The 19,658-nt window shown below is 41.2% G+C and overlaps 1 protein-coding gene across 2 annotated transcripts in view; it reads left to right on the top strand.

Moving 5' to 3' along the window:
• The window catches only part of LOC125399934 (multidrug resistance protein 2), a 59,713-nt gene that overhangs the window by 714 nt on the left and 39,341 nt on the right, over positions 1 to 19,658 (top strand). For both annotated transcript variants that reach the window (XM_087902429.1, XM_087902428.1), the window contains exons 3-11: positions 4,694 to 4,742; positions 5,357 to 5,519; positions 8,438 to 8,495; positions 10,619 to 10,810; positions 11,476 to 11,647; positions 12,427 to 12,551; positions 16,174 to 16,345; positions 19,118 to 19,231; positions 19,378 to 19,488. In XM_087902429.1, coding sequence (XP_087758555.1) covers positions 4,694 to 4,742; positions 5,357 to 5,519; positions 8,438 to 8,495; positions 10,619 to 10,810; positions 11,476 to 11,647; positions 12,427 to 12,551; positions 16,174 to 16,345; positions 19,118 to 19,231; positions 19,378 to 19,488 — 1,156 coding nt within the window. The remainder of the gene's footprint in view (positions 1 to 4,693; positions 4,743 to 5,356; positions 5,520 to 8,437; positions 8,496 to 10,618; positions 10,811 to 11,475; positions 11,648 to 12,426; positions 12,552 to 16,173; positions 16,346 to 19,117; positions 19,232 to 19,377; positions 19,489 to 19,658) is intronic.

Raw genomic sequence — 19,658 nt, 5'->3', positions numbered from 1 at the left:
TTTGAGCAATTAGTTTATAGCCTCCGGGACTGCCCTAGATGATTAGTGTTGGTATTTCAGCCTTCAGAAGCAAACCAGCCACTGGAAGGAGCAGCCCTTCAGGTGTGTGTGACAGAAGGAGGCTCCTGTTTAGCCTCCAGGCCGGCCACCGCTCACACCCTTTTAGTTTGTGTATATCTATCTCCTCAGCTTTATGAGCACTGCTGGTAGCTCATGCACCTGAGCCTTGTGCTGCTTGGGCTCCCTGCTGTGGTCTGATAAACAACCACACAAACACAGAACGTGTCATTACAGGTGAAGCAGCAAAACTGCATTTAGACCTCTTTAGGTTGGTTGTCTGTACTTCACTTAGAACGCCTGAAAATGTCATTGCTTAGAGAAGATAGTTATTCTCCGTATATTTTTTTACTACAGCAGACCGCCTGTGGACAGGAAATTAAAAACATGCCTCATTAGACTAATGTTTACAGGAAATTGTAAACTAAGGTAATAGGAATTGGTGTATATATTAATTTTATTAGGAATCTACAAAGGGAAAGTACAGATTGAAAAATGTAAAATTAGAATGAGAAACTTGAATCTGAAGTCATGAATATCTTTAGTTGTTCACTTTCTGTCCACTGAAAGGACACTGGAAAGAAGCTCTCCTGGTGCATTCTGCTAAAGACACGGATGCTACATAGAACAGCTCATTTCGGCCTGATCTAGGACAGAGAGAATCCACACAGCCTGGAGTAAGGATGCTAACAAGCCAGGAATCAGCAGGACCAGCCAGGCCTGTCAGCAGGCAGAGAGCTTCCTGCAAGGCTGACAAGCCTGAATTTAAGCAGAAGCCAGCTGCAAGTTGCAAGCTGACCCTGACCTCCATAGGCACTTGCGGTGGTGCGTGAGCCGTCCTCCACTGTGCATGAGTCCATACAAAATAAATAAATAAGACGTGACAAACAACAAAACCAAAAACCAGTCATGGTAACAAACTGGAAGAATTTCCACTGGCCAATGGTAGGGAAGTTTGAAGTTCAAAGAAAATGATTGCTCGAAGTGACTTAGAGATGCTAGGTCCAGTATAGCCAGTGCCTCACTGACATCATGAGAGGCGGGAGCAGGGTGAGTGGTAAAGCATTCTAGGAAAGTTCTTTGCAGAAAAATGCAGCTGTCGGGAAGACACTACCGGTCAGGTGAGGGCTGTTCAGCGTTCAGTGGGGAAACGGCCCTTTCCAGGGAGAGTTCCTTCAGCAGCTTCTCCAGGTGATCAGATGCGGCCCCACTGATGGTGGCACAGGCTCTGAACCTCTGCAGTGTGTGGTGGGGCTTGAGGAGACTGCTTGCAGACGTGTTCCATCTGATCCAGCTAGGTTTCTAGGTAGCGCTGTCTAGAGAAAGACACTGTGAGACGCGTTTGTAGTTTTAAATCCCCCCCCCACTTCCCCGTCAATATTAAAAAGTAAAGAAATCAACTTAGGAGAACTTTTGAGTATCCCAGACATAGTAATTTTTCTATCTGTAATAAAAGTTATGAATAAGAAGACATTCTCTTTCACAATAAGTCCATATTTTTATATTGAACATTCATGTTCCATTTGTGCTCAGCTTGAAACCCAGATGTCTAAGGTGCAGTTCATTCTAGAAGGTAATTGCTTAGCATAGTAGCTTGCTTAAAGAACTATGGTCACACATTCACATGTGTACCCGTGTGTACTCTGGTCTTGTTTTGTCCTTGAGATAGGATCTTGCTGTGTTGTAAGGTGGAGGCTGTCCACAGACTCACCGTGTTGCCCAGGCTGGCCTGGATTTATAGATCACCCCACATCCTTTCTCCCGATAGCTGGAATTACGGGTGTACACCACCATTCACATATGACTCTCCATGTCACCCAGGCTGGCCTGGACTTGGAGATCATCCCACATCCTCTCCCTAAGAGCTGGAATTACAGGTGTACACCACCACTCACGTATATTGCATCCAAAGTATTGCATGATGTTCAAAGAGAAAGGTAAGGAAAATAGATGGTTTGATTCTACACATACCTTCATTTTCTCATTGGTTCTGTTGTGACTTCAGAGTAGAGAAATTCCTTGTACTTTTTGCTTAGTGACTCTTAAACTGCTCCTCAGCACTGACTTTGTTATTTATTTATTTTTGTGGTTCTCAGAATCTACCCCAGAAGGTTGCCCGGATGAGCCTCTGAGTGACTTTTAAGCTTTAGTTCTGGGAGAGAGAATACACGTTGTCACCAGTTCTCACTCCTAGTCGATTACTCAGAGCACCTATCAGCTCAGAACTCTGTGTTCAACAAGAAAAATTGATAGTCATTCACGTTGTTAGAAGAAGTTCACAGATATACATTAAAGATAGTAACCTTTCCCTTCAGTACTAGGGATTGAACCCAGGTTCTGCACATGCTAGACAAGCGTCTACTATTGAACAATATATCTAGCCCAGTGCCAGGCAACTGCTGTACCACTGGCTCCATCCTGGCTGAAGTCTCGGAGGTCTGCATCGCCTGCCTCACAACTTGGTGGTTTAGCAGCAGACAGAATTCTAAATCTTAGTTTTGTTCTATCAACAGGACCCAGGACAAGTTAAATAACTCTTCTGCGTGCTTTTTTATCTACCAAAGGTCAACAGTATGCCTTCTTCCGAGTTTTTAATGAATCATTCTAGCTCATACCTAGAATGTCAGATGTTCTCTTAAGTAGCATCAGTGTCAGAGAACAAAAAAGTAAGGAAGAGCAGAGCTGAGATGACCGTGGCTGTCTCTTTTCTTGCGTCCTAGCTCAGGGATCCTGAAGCTGCGGTGTAGCTGCACCAGCGCAGGGCCCATCCTGAGCTCGTGGGTTTGTGTCCATCTTGTCCCACTAAGAACTGGACTTTTCCTCCTTTAAAATGATCCTCTTACTTCATTTAGTGCATGAAAAAAAAACCCCATAAACTTCTAAACCTCAAAGTCGGTTTTAAAACAATGTTCTTTCTAAAAATAGTCTCTCCTAAGAGTGATTTGGCATAGCTTGCCATCCCCGCTGGCAGGGACAGGTGGAGACAAATGTGGGTTGTGAGGCAGAGGAATTTGATTTGTAACTTTGAGTAGCAGTTGGCTTTTTTACATGTAGGAGCAGCTTTTTGACAATTTATTGTTACGTTGTTTTGTTTTGCTTGTAAACCATGGCTTTTTAAGGTTTTATTTGGTCCACTGAAGACTTCAGATGCCTTACAGAATTAGATTTGCCCATAGAGTAATTAATTACTTTTCAAATTAGGATAATTATGTCCAACATCTGATCACTGCTTTTTGTTGTAAAGAGAATGATTAGAAATGCTATCCAGACTGCCAATAAAAATGAATGAATGAATGTATGTCTGGGTAGTAATTGAACTATACCTAGACTTACCAAGAAGGTAATTGAGCAGATTAATTCTGGAACATGGATTATTAGAAAATACTAAATTTTTCTTTTCTTTTCAAGTAGGGAAGTACTATGTAGCCCAGGTTTTCCTCCTATATGTAATCTTTCTGCCTTAGCCATTTTAGTCCTGGAATCACAAATGTGCTTTGCCATGCCCAGCCATAATATTATAGTTAGACTAAAATTAACCAAAAAGGGGAAAAACCCTCTCTCTTTTTTAATGTGTAGTATGTTACTTGTAAATAAATGTGTGAATGAATGTATTCATTATAAAAATTAGGAAATACCTAGATACAAGAAACTATTCTTGTACGAATCCCAACCCCTGGGGTGGGAGCTGCAATTCTCTGAGAAAAGTGCTTGCTGCATAAGCCTATTTTTGTCTCCAGAACCCATATAAAGCCAGATGTGGTAAGATGTGTGTGATACCAGCACTCTAATGGAGAACCATTAGACGCGGAAACAAGAGAACCACTGGAATCTGTGGGCCAGCTGGCCTGGCTAATCCAGTGATGAATAACAAGCGCCCTTGTCTCTAGCATGTAGATAGCGAGGAATGACACTCAATGTTTCCCTCCTCCTACATGCACCTTGCATGTTTATGCCCCCCATAGTCATGAGAACACACATATACAAAGTGTAAAGAGTTAAACATAGAAAGACAATAACCAGTGATAATCATATATTTAAATGTATAAAATATGTGAACATTTGTATTTGCACTTTATTAATGATAAGACTGGATGAGTACTGTGTAGACACGTTTGTCCTAGTAAATGAGTTCTGTGTAGACATGTTTCTCCTAGTGAGTGAGTTCCCTGTAGACATGTTTCTCCTAGTGAATGAGTACCCTGTAGATACGTTTGTCCTAGTGAATAACTACTGTGTAGACACGTTTGTCCTAGTGACTGATTACTGCGTAGACATGTTTGTCTTGGTGAATGAGTACTGCGTAGACATGTTTGTCTTGGTGAATGAGTACTGCGTAGACATGTTTGTCTTGGTGAATGAGTACTGCGTAGACATGTTTGTCCTGGTGACTGAGTACTGTGTAGACATGTTTGTCTTGGTTAATGAGTACTGTATAGACACGTTTGTCCTAGTGAATGAGTACCGTATAGACACGTTTGTGTCAGTGACTGAGTATTGTGTTGACACGTTTGTCCTAGTGAATTAGTATGCTGTAGACATGTTTGTCCAGTTCTCATTAGTTTTATAGCAGACTGGTACTTTAAAGTTTTCATAGCATTTCTGAACCTTCATATAATTCCTTTGTTATGTTCTTTAGTCAAAAGGAGAAGGAAGAAAAGAAACCAACCGTTGGCGTATTTGGGATGGTGAGTTTGAGATTCATTCATTGTTTCAAACACTTATGTCACAAAAGAGATATTCCACATGGCATTAGGCTTTCTTAGGAGGTGGAGCTGAAGGTGAAGTTAACTGATTGGATTTAGCTTATTTTGTCTGTGTGTTGGTCTGCAGGCCAGCAGAGGGCGCTGACAGACGGTACTGAACTACTTGTAGTGGCCGGGAATTGAACTCGGGACCTCTGGCAGGGCAGGTGGCGCTCTTAACCTCTGAGCCATCTATCCAACTGTTCACTTGCTGCTTTTACAGAGAAGTAGTGTTCAGTTGCCACACCCACATCAGGGAACCCTCCACTTCCTATAGCTCCAGCTCTATGGAATCTGATGCTCTCTTCTGGCCTTGGACAGCACGCACATTCATGCCCCCCCCCCACATATGCACACAGATAAAAGTAAAAGTAAATTTAAAAAGAATTGGTACAGCCCAGGGTGAGATGATTGCCAAAAGTTCAGCACCGGTGGAGGACAGCTTGGTGTGCGACAGTAGCAGAGACAGTCTGAAAAGGGCTGGAATTTGGGGTCTGTTTAGAAGTACCATCCATGGTGTCATGTGCTCACTGTGCGCCTGCTCTTCTCCCTCCTAGTTTCGCTACGCGGATTGGCTCGACAAGCTCTACATGGCCCTGGGAACACTGGCTGCCGTTATCCACGGGACTGCACTTCCCCTCTTGATGCTGGTGTTTGGTCACATGACAGATAGTTTTACAAAAGCAGAAACCAGTGTTCCATCCAACATTACTAACCAAAGTAAGGATTATCTGTGGTACCGAAGTTATCGGAATTTCACAAATAACATTCCCTTAATGTACCATTTGCAGGGTTGTGTTTTGTGCCGTGAAAGGTGGCGGGTCGGAGCTCCAGCTCTTGCTTGTAATGAGTTTGAGAAGATCATGTTAATGGGCACTAGAACACCCAGGACAAGTGTTGGCAGAGATATGTAGAAAAGGAAGGAGCTCTGTGAAGTCAGAACTGCCTTTGACAACTTCAGGAGGAAGTACAGGAATCTAATCCACTGTGAATGGTTAGCTGCTCTAGTTATGAGTCCGGGGCTTGGGCGTAAGCGAGGACTGAGGATGATGCTGATGGTTTAGCCTGAGAAACTGAAGGACGTGGTTACTCTCAGACGGGATGAGAAAGAGGAAGGGAGAGACATCTGTGCAGTTTCTTGTGTGTTCATGTGTTGGCCTGTCAGAAGGCAGACCCAGGATTGAAGAAATGAAACAAGGTCCGAGACAGTTGTTTATAAGAAAGAGATGATTTCAGATGATGCAATTTCATGGTTCACTGCAGGAGACTGAAACCTCAGAAAGTCTAACTTTGCATAAATAGGGGACTGGCAGAACTTAATTTACTCAGCGAGACTGGACTCAGGAAAGTGATGGATAAGGAGAGATGTAAAAAAGCACCCTGGGGAGTGAAGCAATGAGTGAGCTGTGGAAATCCTCCCCTCATCTAACACAGACATCCTTGACTTGGTGGGCACAGGCTAGCTCTGAGCTTCAGTGTGCAGGTCACTGTTGGTCCTGCAGAGATTGAGATAAACTACTGGAAGACTTACCGGTCTGTTTGTACTCAGTTAACATGTTGGTGAGTTACAGTTATATATTTAGAATTCAATGATATTCTTAGCTTACAAGGACCCTTCATTTTTTTAGATTGGTTTTAAGTATGTGTGTGTGGGATGACATTCAGGTGAACATGTGGACTGAAAGTTGCAGGAGGCTGTGAGCCGCACAGTATAAATTCTGGGAATTGACATTGAGTTAGGATTAGGGTTAGGGTTAGAGTTAGGGTTAGGGTTAGGGTTAACACTCCTAACTGCAGAGCCATCTCATCTCTAGACTTTGAAAATTTAATGCAAGAGACCAAACCCCTGACTTTTATATCATTTGAACTCATTTTTGAGGTGCTGAGAATTGAACCTGTGGCCTCACAGATACTAGGCTTATTATCTCCCACTGGGCTATCTTCCTAGCCTGATATTTTTATTAAGTCTATGATAAACATGTGAATGTCCATATTGCTCACATTGCAAGTCGTCCTTTTTCTTCCTTTCCCTCCCCTCTGCTTGAGTTCCTCACATATTATAATCTAACATTTTGTAATGACTGTAAGATTCAATATGTGCCTTTTGTTGACCTAGCAGTCTTGATTATGATAATTTTTCTAATATAGTATTTACCATATAGCCACATAAGTGTACACATATGCTTAAGCAGTATTATTTGTCTGTTTATGTGGTACTGGATCAAACCCAGGGAATAGTGTTTGCTTGGTAAGTAGACTCACTGAGTGATGTTTCCAATAACAGTATGATATTGAAACAACCAAAATGTATGCAGATTTAAAATTGATACAAGCATACACTGACAAGAAAAGTTGGTGCTGAATTCACATTTGTTGCTTTTTAAAAAGTATTTTTAAAGTTTTTATATACGCACACATATATTAAAAAATTGACAACTTGCACAAAAATATTGACTAGTAGTTATGTATGTCTATGTGAATGTTTAAAGTTTGTGGTTTCTAATGTATTTGGTTCAGACAATTAGCTCTTCCTAATATTGGATCATGCTCTGTTGTAATAGGAAGTTGATGTAGGAGAGGCTTCTGTATTTCTGTTGCTTTCATTGGCTAATTAATAAAGAAACTGCTTGGCCTGATAGGTCAGAACATAGGTGGGTGGAGTAGACAGAACAGAATGCTGGAAAGAAGGCAATGAGGCAGTCGCCATGACTCTCTTCTCCGAGACAGCCACAGGGTAGAATCCTCCTGGTAAGCCACCGTGGTGCTACACAGATTATTAGAAATGGGTTAGATCAATATGTAAGAGTTAGTCAATAAGAGGCTACAGATAATGGGCCAGGCAGTGTTTAAAAGAATACAGTTTCCGGTGTAATTATTTCGGGGGGGGGGGGGGTAAGCTAGCCAGGATCCGGGCGGGAACACAGCCCACCATTCCATATTACTACAGGAAGTCACTTGTTTGTTCCTGACTGCTAAGCCCTGAAATAATCACACAGAAATTGTATTAATTATAACATTGCTTGGCCTATTAGCTTATGTATATTTCTAGCTCACTCTTATCTCCTAAATTATCCCATTTCTATTATTTTATATTTTACTATGAGACTCCTGGCCTTCAGGTTCTGCCATGTCAGTCTCTGGTGGCGGCTCCATGGCTTCTCCTGACTCCACCTTCTTTCTCCCAGAATTCAGTTTAGTTTTCCCCGCCTACCTCTATTCTCCCCTACCAGGCCCAAGACAGTTTCTTTATTAACCAATGATATTCACAGCATACAGAGGGGAATCCCACATCACTCTGTTCTTTATGACAACTGTGAAATAACCATGAAAGAGAAATACAGTATTAGTGTTTGCATACGTGCCCATGGCCAGTCACACTGATATTTATTTGTCACTGTGGGTTTCTTCTTGAAAATGAGAACCATTGAATGTAAGCTTTGTGTAGTAGCTCATGGTCAACACGGAACGGTTTGGATGGATGTCATTAAAGCTTGGATTGAAACTAAAATTGAATTTTACTGAGTCACTTGGTCCTATTTTTGTATAGATTTTCAAGTGAAACACATTTTTTATATAATTTATTATCATTGGAGTGCAAAAAGGCATAAATGTCCCAGCTCTGTTTTCTGGTTGTCTAGGTGAAATCAACCATACAGAGAATGCCAGCAGCAACCATCTGGAGGAAGATATGGCCACGTAATTCAACACTTTCTTTATTTTTTCCTTAATCTTTTCTGCATTAATCTGGTTATAATGATCTATAAAATTTTTCACTCATATATTATGATTTGAAGTTGAATTACAAATCATTGCACATAGCTTTGTAATTATTAACATGCCTCTTATACAGTAAAAAATTATAATAATATTGGCTAGCAGGGAAATTTTAAACTTGGCATCTAATTGTAAATAATGAACTAAAGCGTCCTAAAATAACTGGGCGGTGGTGACACACTTTAATCCCAGCAGTTGGGAGGCAGAGACAGATGGATCTCTGTGAGTTCAAGGCCTGCCTAGCCTACAAAGAGAGTTCTAGGACAGCCAGAGCTGTTCCACAGAAAGACCTTGTCTTGAAACACAAAGAAACAACCCCCCAAACAAAACAAAACAAAACAAAACAAAATTCATAGAATTGACAAATGTTTAATTTTTACCTTGGTTTAACTTGGTTTAAATTTTGCTTATAATTTACATGCTTTGAAGTTTTCTGAAGAATACCTTTGAACAAATCCATGACAATATTCAGATAATTTGATTCTACATTATTCTATGGATGCTTTGACATGTTCCTTGATTATATTTGAAAGAGAAGACACAAATACTCTGACCACTATTGTATAGAGGCATTATTCTTTTTATACTGTAATAGCTTTAAATCCCTCTTTTTTTTTCTTCTCTTTTGGGACAGAGTCTGACCTCTTGATACAGCCCAGGGTGTTCTCAAGCTTATGGCCTCCCTTCTGCCCTAGCCTTCCAAGTCCTGGTATTACAGTCAAGCAACAAAGCCCAGTTAACAGCAACATCTTGATTGTTTAAAATATATTACCAAGGCTAGGAATGATGACCCATCTTAGCACTGTGAAGGTATTGGCAGGAGGGTTGTGATTGAGACCAGCCTAGGCTGTGGGGCAAGACCCTGTCCTTTAAAAAATGACCAAAAGTCTGGAAGAGTGAACAAAGGAATGAAACTCAAGAGCTTTCCAGTTGTTCCCTAACCGTAAGATAGAGTTTTTAAAATGGGGTTACTCTTGCTGTATCATTAGCCCATGAAAAATGATTAATTCTAGACTCATCTGTTAGGGAGACGCTTTCTAGTTGCCCCATATCTCTTTGGAAGTTATGAGCTATAACAGGGTGTGATATGTTTGCAGGATTCCTGACAGGTTGAGGGTAGAGCTGTGAATACCACATGAGGGACTCCCTTCCTTCTAAGTAATGTTGAGGCTTCCCATGACACCCTGCAGTTTTTCAGGAGAAAACAAGTAGAGCGTCTCCTTTTCAAGATGAGGACATCTGTACCCTGTATTTCATGTTGGAAGCTTTGCCTTTTATCTGAATATGAACTGATCGCAGAAGCCGAGGTTTGCCCTTGTGAATGTGTCGACTCAGAACATGGGAATGTCAGTGCACCTTTTTCTTAGTTGAATTTGAAGGCTTTCATTTTTCATTATTTCCGTTTAAATTAGAAGGGCTGCTCTTTGGTTCCTTAAACATTTTAGGGTAGTTCGGAATGGCCAATTGGGCAGGTGTCGATAGTATTCATTTTTAGGTGTCGCTTGTCTGCTGAGCTCTGTCAGTTCAGAGGGGCAAGGAGTCACTTCCGTCCCTAGCTTCCACTTTCAGACAGGTCCTGTCACATGTCCCTTGACAAGCAGAGGCAGCCTGGGCGTGGGGCTTATCAACTGATGTTGATGTAATAGAATCAGGACTGCAAGGGCATATGTCAGCAGACTTCCAGTATACCAACCACTGTTCCATAGTAACTGATGTTCTCTGGGTACTGGCCCAAGCACCTTTCAGACATATTATATATCTGTTTTTACCTCCATTTTACCAGCTAGAAAATTGGAGCCTAAGATGCTAAGCATCCTGCCTGAGTTTACAGGGTAGTTCAGGGAAGAGGCGAGCTTTGCCCCAGAGCCGTTCTTCTATATCATCTCAGACATGGTTGCACACTGACGTGGCAGCTCTGCTCCTCACAACCCCTTCCTGTCTGTTAAGGATGGTGGAATACTCAGAGAGCTGAGGAAGTAAGACTCAGTTGTGTTCCGAGAGAAGGACTGGTCAGAAAACAGCACTACAGTGGTCTTGTTTTTCAGGTACGCCTACTATTACACCGGGATTGGCGCTGGTGTGCTCATAGTTGCCTACATTCAGGTTTCATTTTGGTGCCTGGCGGCTGGAAGACAAATACACAAAATTAGACAGAAGTTTTTCCACGCGATAATGAATCAGGAGATAGGCTGGTTTGACGTGCATGATGTTGGGGAGCTCAACACCCGGCTCGCAGAGTGAGTACCTAGTTTTATGCTGAAGTCAGATACACTTTTGTTCTCACTGCTGTGAAGTAGATCCCACCACCCTGTTAGGAGTGTTGGTGCATCACTGAAGAGAGAAAACCCTTGTGAGCAGTGCCTGTGTCTTACACAGCTTCCTGTTCCCAGTGCACTGGCAGAGATGGGGGCGGAGCTGCTGCTTGCCTGGCACTCAGTGAGGGACCAGACTGGCAGAGTCAAATGCAGAGTGAGCAGAGCAGTGGTTGCAGGGAGGAGCAGTGTGGGCTGTCCAGCCCCACTGAGCACCATTCTGCCAGGTCTCCATGGTGGCCTTGGAAGACATTGGGAAGGAGGAGGGAGCTCCTGTGTATGATTCACAGAAGACACAGTGAACTGAACGATTCGTGTTCATAGAGAACAGTGCCATATACACACTTCTCTGAGCAGTCTGAAAGTTCACAGTGAATTGCCTTAGATGTCCCATGTGTATTCATTCTGAGGCCACATGTACCATAAGGTACTGTAAATGACAAAATCTACCAGAAACAACCTGTCACGTGAAATACGTACAAACACTCTAGACATATTAATTTATATCAGAGTCAATGATAACAATATAAAACTGGATAAATTCTGTGCAAATCTGACATTATTTGTAACACGATCTCTTTTTTCTTTAGTGATGTCTTCAAAATTAATGAAGGAATTGGTGATAAAATTGGAATGTTCTTTCATTCCATAACATCATTTTTAGCTGGCTTCATAGTAGGATTTATACGTGGTTGGAAGTTAACCCTTGTGATTTTGGCTGTCACCCCTCTTCTTGGACTGTCATCTGCTATGTGGGCCAAGGTAGGTCAATCCAGAGTTCAGAACCCTCCCCAGGACCTCATGGGAAGGCCTGATGGTGGACTTGCTACTTGCTTTACTTTACTCTTCTGTTTAACAGTCGACAGGAGAAGCTGATCCAGATCTACTGGGCTATTACTTGGGGAAAGTATACGAAAGAAGGAAGGGGACTTGGTGTGTTCTCCGCCTTCATAGAAAAGACGTGCTTACCTGGAAATATCAGTGCTCAGTAGAGAGGACAGTCCCGTGTTCACTGTGAAGTGTCAGCCATAGAAGTGGCTCTCCCATGTCTACACCGCCCTCCGGTGGTTTCCAGGGTCTACTCTCTGGGGAGCAGCCTCAGGCCATCGGGCTTCAGTTGTTCTTTTACCCAGAGAGCCCTCTGGCTAGCCTTTGCTGGTCTCATGTGGGCATGAGACTGTTTTCTTAACCCTGAAAAGTAGGAAGAGCTACAGGGTCCCAGGCATATCAGGCACCTGACCCAAAGGTCCCTTTGTGTCCAGGATTCTTTTCCTTGCTTAAACTTTGGGTCAGTTAAAGGGTACTGGTAGGGGATCCAGTCCATGTTTTCTCTCCCCAAAGATACCTGATATTCAAAGATCTCGCTTTTTGTGTGACTTCTGTACAAGCAACATCTTTATATCTATCTATCTATCTGTCTGTCTGTCTGTCTGTCTATCTATCTATCTATCTATCTATCTATCTATCTATCTATCTCTCTATCTCTGCAAAAGCTAGAGTTGCTCCACACTTTTAAATGATACCAGATCACACTTTGACAGGTAATGACTTCATTCACTAATAAGGAACTCCTGGCTTACGCGAAAGCTGGAGCAGTTGCCGAAGAAGTCTTAGCGGCCATCAGAACTGTGATTGCATTTGGAGGACAAAAGAAAGAACTTGCAAGGTTTGGGTTTCTTTCTCTAGAAATGTAAAATTCTGCGTCATTGCTAATATTCTGAAAAATTGCAATTCTAATTATGCTTTCCTAATACATGCCTTCAGAAGAAGGGGTTTTTATGTTCAGTTTACTTCTGGAAATGTTTGAAGGCCTGTGTTTTTCTTCTTACAAAAGAAAGAGATGGCACAGAAACTACAAATAAGGAGTGTCTGGTACACAGACAACCTATTAGTCTGAGAAATAAAAGACTCTAAGAGGGTTATTGGAATTTATTTTTTAGAGACATAATATGCTTTGATAGGGCTGAGGAGAGGACCTGGGTTCTTAGGGGCTCAGCCACCTGTAACTCCAGCCCCAGTGGACCTTTTTTGAGCCTCCAGGGACATCTTTGCTTATACCTACCCTGTGGTGGTTTGAAAGAAATGGCCCCCTAAGGGAGTGGTACTGTTAGGATGTGTGGCCTTGTTAGAGGAAGTGTGTCATTGTGGAGGTGGGCTTTGAGGTCTTGTAGATGTTCAAGCCACCAATGTCTCAGTTCACTTCCTGTTGCCTGCGGATCAAAGAAGGAGAAGTCTCAGCAACTTCTCTAGCACCATATCTGCCTGCATGTCATCATGTTTCCTGCCATGGTGATAATGGATAACTAAACCTCTGAAACTATAAGCTACCCCCTTAAATGTTTCCCTTTATTCACGGCAATAGAAACCCCAACTAAAACACTCCCCCCCCCAAACATAGTCTTTAAAAATGTGCTTTGATAAAAGAAATGTACTGAGGAATATGAGGAGGGCACATCTAGATGTACTCGAAGAAGGTCTCTTGGATGAGATTTCAATTAGCCTGAGACCTGAGAGAGGAGAATAAGTCTCCCATAGTGAGGGTGGGGATGGGGTCTGGGGTAGCAAGACATCTCAATCTCCCAGGCTGGCAAAACCTTCAGTATGTTGTGGAATCTATCATCACAAAGCTTCTACTTCTGAGGCAATCAGTCTGTCCCACTTTCCCTTCAAAACATCAGCTATGGGAGGAAAGCAGCTCCTTTGGAATGGAAATTTAACCATAATTGTGACTGCATTTAATTCAGAGACACTTTACTTTCATGTAGCCCTATTTGTTGATAGTTTCTTTACTTCCTGAGTGGCCGGATTTCTGTTTTGAGAGTCCTTACTTAGGCAGATATACTCAAGACACGCCCTACTTTTTTCTCCAGCAGTTTCAGACTTGCCAATCTTATGTTTAGACTGTTTTCTCGTGGAAAATTTTGTTTCTCTTTCAATTATGGCAGGTATTTTTTTCTGGGTATAATAGTCTTGGTTATTAGCAGTGTTCTTTCAGAATTCAAACTATATCACTCCAAACCCCTCTGGTTTTTATATTTTCTATGGAAAAAAAAATCAGTTGTCATTCTGGTTGGTCCCTTGTATATGGTTTAGGCCTTTTCTCCTGCACCTTTTATCCCCCTCACCTGCCCTTTCTTTCTGTGTTTTTAGTGTTTTAGCTATAACACGACACGGGGAGTTTCTTTTCTGTCCTGTCTCTTAGGTGTTCTGTGTGTGTTTTGTACCTAGATACACACCTGTTCTCCTAAATGTGGCAACATTTCTTCTATGCTTTTTGTTGAAAGTCTTTTCTGAGCCATTCTTGTTCTTCTGTGCCCGTCATTCATAGATTTGATCTTTTCATGGTATCTCAAAGTTCTTGCATGTTCCGTTTATGTGTTTTGTAAAAAATAAAAAAGTGAAAAAATTTTCAGTATCTGACTGGATGGCACAATTCCTTTACCTTGATTCCTGATAGATCAGGTTCCATGTTCATTACCCAGTCTCTTGGGAAGGGTTTTTCCACTTGCCCTTCGATTTGACTTACTGAGTTTTGTGTCTTGAGCATCATTTTGACTTGATTTTTCCTCAGTATTTGTGTCGTTATTGAATTGTATTTTCATATCTTCGGTGACTTCCACAGGTGTGTTCATGTTCTCCTTAAATTCTATGAATGTGACTATAACTATATTTTTTTTAATTCTTTGTTTGGAATTTGAGCTAAGTCCCTGCCGGTGCCATCCCTTCCCACGAGATTGGTATTTTTTGGAGGATACCCGCTGTCTTGGTTTTTAATCTAATTTTTGGTTTTGTGTTGGAACTTGTCCATCTGGAGTTAGTTTCATAGCAGAAATTGTTTTTTATGCATCACCTCTCTTTGGTGAGGGATGATGACCTGGCATTTTTTTATTGGGGTGTTGTGGCTGCTGTCACTGCTAAGACACTTCTGTCAGTTTGCTCAGGTAGGAAAGAGAAGAAGCAGGCTTGGTAGTTCAGTAGACTTGTGTGTCCCTGGCATGCTGGCAGAGTACATAGCTCTGCTCTTCCATGAAATGTAAGCTTCACCCAGGTTGTGGTCTTTTGGTAGGAGCCTGCGGTTTCTACCGCTGCACCCCTAGACTGTCACATGCTGTCACATGGTGTCTGCAGCTTCCCCGGCCTGTACCCTCTATGTATTCATAAGCCAAAATCATTGCTGTCGAACAGTGATTTTAATAATTGCTTCTATGGAAATGAGATAAAGCGTGTGACTTGTTTGTTTCTAAGAGGGAACACTTTGCTGTGTGGCCCCGTCTGGCCTGGAGCTCTCAGTACTCTTGCCTGGGCTGCCTTGGGTCTGGGACTGTTGGTGTGTGCACAGCTCTTAGGCTGAACTTTTTTAAATATCAAAAACATGGTGTAACATGTAACAGTTTCCAAAGTGCTCTCCTCTGTAGAATCACCCAGTTTGTTTTCCTAGTACCCACAAGGGAGCAAACTGTCTTTAAAACTTTCTTAAGGGGGGCTGGAGAGATGGCTCAGAGGTTAAGAGCACTGACTGCTTTTCTGGAGGTCCTGAGTTCAATTCCCAGCAACCACATGGTGGCTCACAACCATCTGTAATGAGGTCTGGTGCCCTCTTCTGGCCTGCAGGCATACATGGAAGTTGAACACTGTGTACATAATAAATAAATCTTAAAAAAAAGAAAAACTTTTTTAAGGTCCAGAGGTTTAAGTAGCTTTTTTATGTTAAGATTTTCTAGCATCATATCTCCAATTCATTAACTATCTGCTCCTCCTCCTTCCTGTTCTCCCTCTTTTTTTGTTCTTCATCCTTTCCTTCTCTTGTTTTCTGAATTCATCTTTCTTCCCCCTTTTCATCTTCCTTCCCCTGCTTCTTCTTGTTCCCATCCCCCTTCCCCAAAGAGGACAGGCTGGCCTTGAACTTGCATTCCTCCTGCTTCAGCCTCCTTAGTGCTGGGATCATAGGCAGAGCCACCCTGAGCAGTGGTTTTCCTTGTGGTGTGTTTGTGTGTGTGTGTATGTGTGTGTGTGTGTGTGTGTCTGTGTACGTGCACAATAATATGTGCTTTTGATCCATTTTTATTATTTCATGATTACTAAAGCCAGAAAAGATTTAAGCCTGAGTTACTCTTCAGTGAAGGAATAAAATAACAATACATCTCAGGGGCAATGTATGGAGACAAGAAGAAAACATATGTGCTACAGGGCTGGTACATTCCAACTGCTCGAGTAACTCCCTTGTTACATTGATCCAGTTCCTCGGTCTTTATGAGTCCATGTAATGATTTCTGTTTTTTTTTTTCCAGGTACAATAAAAATTTAGAAGAAGCTAAAAATGTTGGAATAAAAAAAGCCATCACAGGTGGCATTTCCATAGGTATTGCCTACCTATTGGTCTATGCTTCATACGCACTAGCATTCTGGTACGGGACCTCTTTGGTCCTCTCAAATGAGTACTCTGTTGGACAAGTGATTACCGTAAGTCATATGTGCTTTGCAAAGGATTCACTAAAAGTGCGATTTCAATTGAGTACTTTTAATTTAACCTTAGAATAATATGTTTTGAAACCTATTAAATACTATAAAGAAACATTCATTCGGTTACTTGGTTCAAGAGTGGAGAGGAAATTAGATGTATCCAAAAATCAATATTGTTGCCTTTCTTACAGATATCTTTAAAAAAAAAAGACTTATTCTTAAGTTGGGCTGTCAGAGGGCAAAGGCAGGCAGATCTCTGTGAGTTCAAGGCCAGCCTGGTCTACAAGAGCTAGTTTCAGGACAGGCTCCAAAGCTACAGAGAAACCCAGTCTCAAAAAACCAGGAAAAAAAAAAAGCAAACTTATTCTTTTTGTTTCAATGTTGCATTAAAGAATAAAAAAAGTCTTCCTGTTGGAGTATTATAAGTATTATAATAATAATATTATAATATTATTATAAGTATTATAAGTATTCAGTCTTAGTCACTGAACCATTGCCGTGAAGAGACACCATGACCAAGGCAACTCTTATAAAAGAAAACATTTCATTGGGGGTCTGCTTATGGTTTCAGAGAGTTAGTCCATTATCATCACGGTGAGGTGCACGGTGGCACACAGGCAGACATGGTGCTGGAGAAGTTGTTGAGGGCTACATCCTGATCCAAAAGCAAAGAGATAGGAGAGGGGAAGAAGTCCAGCACAAGCTTTTGAAACCTCAAAGTCTGCCCCCAGTGATCCCAGTGGTATACTTCCTATACTTCTCCAACAAGACAAACCTACTCCAACAAGATCACATTCTCGTTCTTATCATCTTGTTAAAGAGTTCCACTCCCTGACGACTAAGCACTGAAATAGGAGTCTCCTGGGGTCATCGTTACTCAAACTACCCAAACTAAGAATGAGTCCTCTTGAATTCTTCACTTTTCTCCCTGTGTCTGCTCTCTTGTTAGTTGTGATCTGATGTCTTTCTGTCTGTACTTACAAAGGGCTTTGCTCTACATCCATTGAACAGCATAGAAAAACATGGTACTGGAAAGGAATGAAAAATTCTTTTTTACTAAAAAATTTAATAAAGATTTACAAGTGATGGTGCTACTTTACTGACCCTAACTAGCACTCAGAACTGCAGGCAGACATTATCAACCTATACCCACTTATTGCCTCCAGTATTTATGCTGGATACGTTTTCTTTACAACTGCTTTCAGGTTACTGTCTGGTTTTAGAAAATTATTACCATAACACACACACACACAGACTTTTCTGGGTCAGAAATAGGAAAAGTAGATAGTTTAGAGCTACACATTTAGCTTCGGTTGTAGAAGCTAAGTATATCTGAAGTCCAGGGCATGGTTAGGTTGGTTACATTGCTTTCTTAAAGGCATGTTAAACTAAACTGGATGAATACACAATGGAGAAACAAAGTGACTATGCTGTTTTAAATGGTCTTAAGGCATATTATTAACTTGGTTGCAAGGTCTGGCAAAATTTAGTATCTGAAGACATAAAGTATTTTCAGAAAAGGTGATTCCCAGCCCTGTAGCCTAAATACCATTGACATTGACCACCTCTTCTCTATGAGCCTACATTTAATGAAATGGTCTCCCTTTGACACAATCGTGCTAAGTGCTTCTCTTATTTTCTGATTTACTACTCAAAAAATGAATAGTAAATAGTAAAAAACTTTTGAATGGTAGCCTCACGGTTTTGTAGAAATGTAAATTGTTGTTCTTTGTAACTGAAAATTGTATTTAGAGGGTTTTTTTTTTGCCTTGTAGAACTGTACACAAATACAGGTGTAGGATTTTGCACCAGACCTACTGGCTTCAAATTCCAGCTGGACTTTACCAGCTCTGATTTGGAGCAGCTGTCTAAACTCTTATGGCTTCCCTCTGATGCCAAACAGATGTGACAGGAGCATGTGCCTTAACTTCTGGTGTGGCACAAAGACTCAGCGGGATCCACAGTTGCATTCCCGTAGGGCTCGGAGATGAGTAGTGACATCAGTTCTTGCAAAGCTCCAATACAGCAAAGACGAGTCTTATGTAGCAAGAAGAAAGTGTTTTGAACAAAACAAAAAAAACCCCAGAAATCCAAATACCTGTTCATTAGATCTCAAAGAGGGCACAGTGTAAGGAGGTGAACTGGGGACACTGAGTCTTATCTAGCTGTGTGCCGCATAACTGAGAATGCATTTGCAGAGACAGTAGCATCCGATGCAGCAGATCAACTTGACCGCCAAAGGTGTGAAGAGAATGTCCTGAAGATTGCAGTACTCATCCGGGTACAGACCTGAGCTTCTTGTGTTTATTTCAGGTTATTCTTGTGAGGCTCTAAGTAAAAATGCTGAATCTTTGAAAAAAAAACTTTCTATTAAATATGAGTGCATCGAAAGTATACCATTGTGTGATGAAGCAAGTCAGACTAATTCTAAATTCTAAGCACATTAAGTGTTTAAACTTAAATTTATATTATTTATTTTAATTGAAGAGTCAACAAATATTTGCCCTTGGTGGCTACAGTATAATATTTTGATATTGTATATAGTATAAAAGGGTTAACTGTAGCCTAATACCAGGATTTGAACTTGAATGTCTTAGTCCTAAACTTAAAATGTTTTAGTACTCAATATTCTTGCCATTTATTCTACTCAGTATTTTGTGTCAATTTTTCTTGTCATTTTGAAATGAAATTGGTTATATTAGCAGAAAAAGGAAACGTGAGGAAAATTGTGCTGAGCACTAAGCGATTGCATGTGTTGGTCCCCTTCTTCAGGTCTTCTATTCTATATTATTTGGGACTTTCAGTATTGGACATATTGCCCCTAACATAGAAGCTTTTGCAAATGCAAGAGGGGCCGCCTATGAAATCTTCAAGATAATTGATAACGTAAGTCTGACTGGCCTGTTTATTCACCTACTTAAAAGATTGATTAGTGATCAAGTCAGTTTCACTTTTACTTCCTCTCTCTACAAAGTGTCTCTACAGAATAGTTATTGTAACCTGGTGATCTCCTAACATATACTTCTGTTTAGGAGCCAAGCATCGACAGCTTCTCAACAAAGGGACATAAACCAGACAGTATAATGGGAAATTTAGAGTTTAAAAACGTTCACTTCAGCTATCCATCTCGAAGTGGAGTTAAGGTATGGCGACAAATGATAAATCTATGATCCAATAATCTGTTGGATAGAGGCATTCTTTTAGATATTGTAAAACAGAGGCAAATAATCACATGTATGTTACGTATTTAAACCCAGTACTGAATTCAGCTTTCCACTGTCCTATCTGTCCTAGGAATTGCCCTAACATTAGC

This window comes from Myodes glareolus, chromosome 27, assembly GCF_982192425.1.
Source record: "Myodes glareolus chromosome 27, mMyoGla1.1, whole genome shotgun sequence".
Classification (NCBI taxonomy): Eukaryota; Metazoa; Chordata; class Mammalia; order Rodentia; family Cricetidae; genus Myodes; species Myodes glareolus.
The sequence above is the reverse complement of the archived record's forward strand: the minus strand, read 5'-3'. Positions and strand labels throughout refer to the sequence as shown.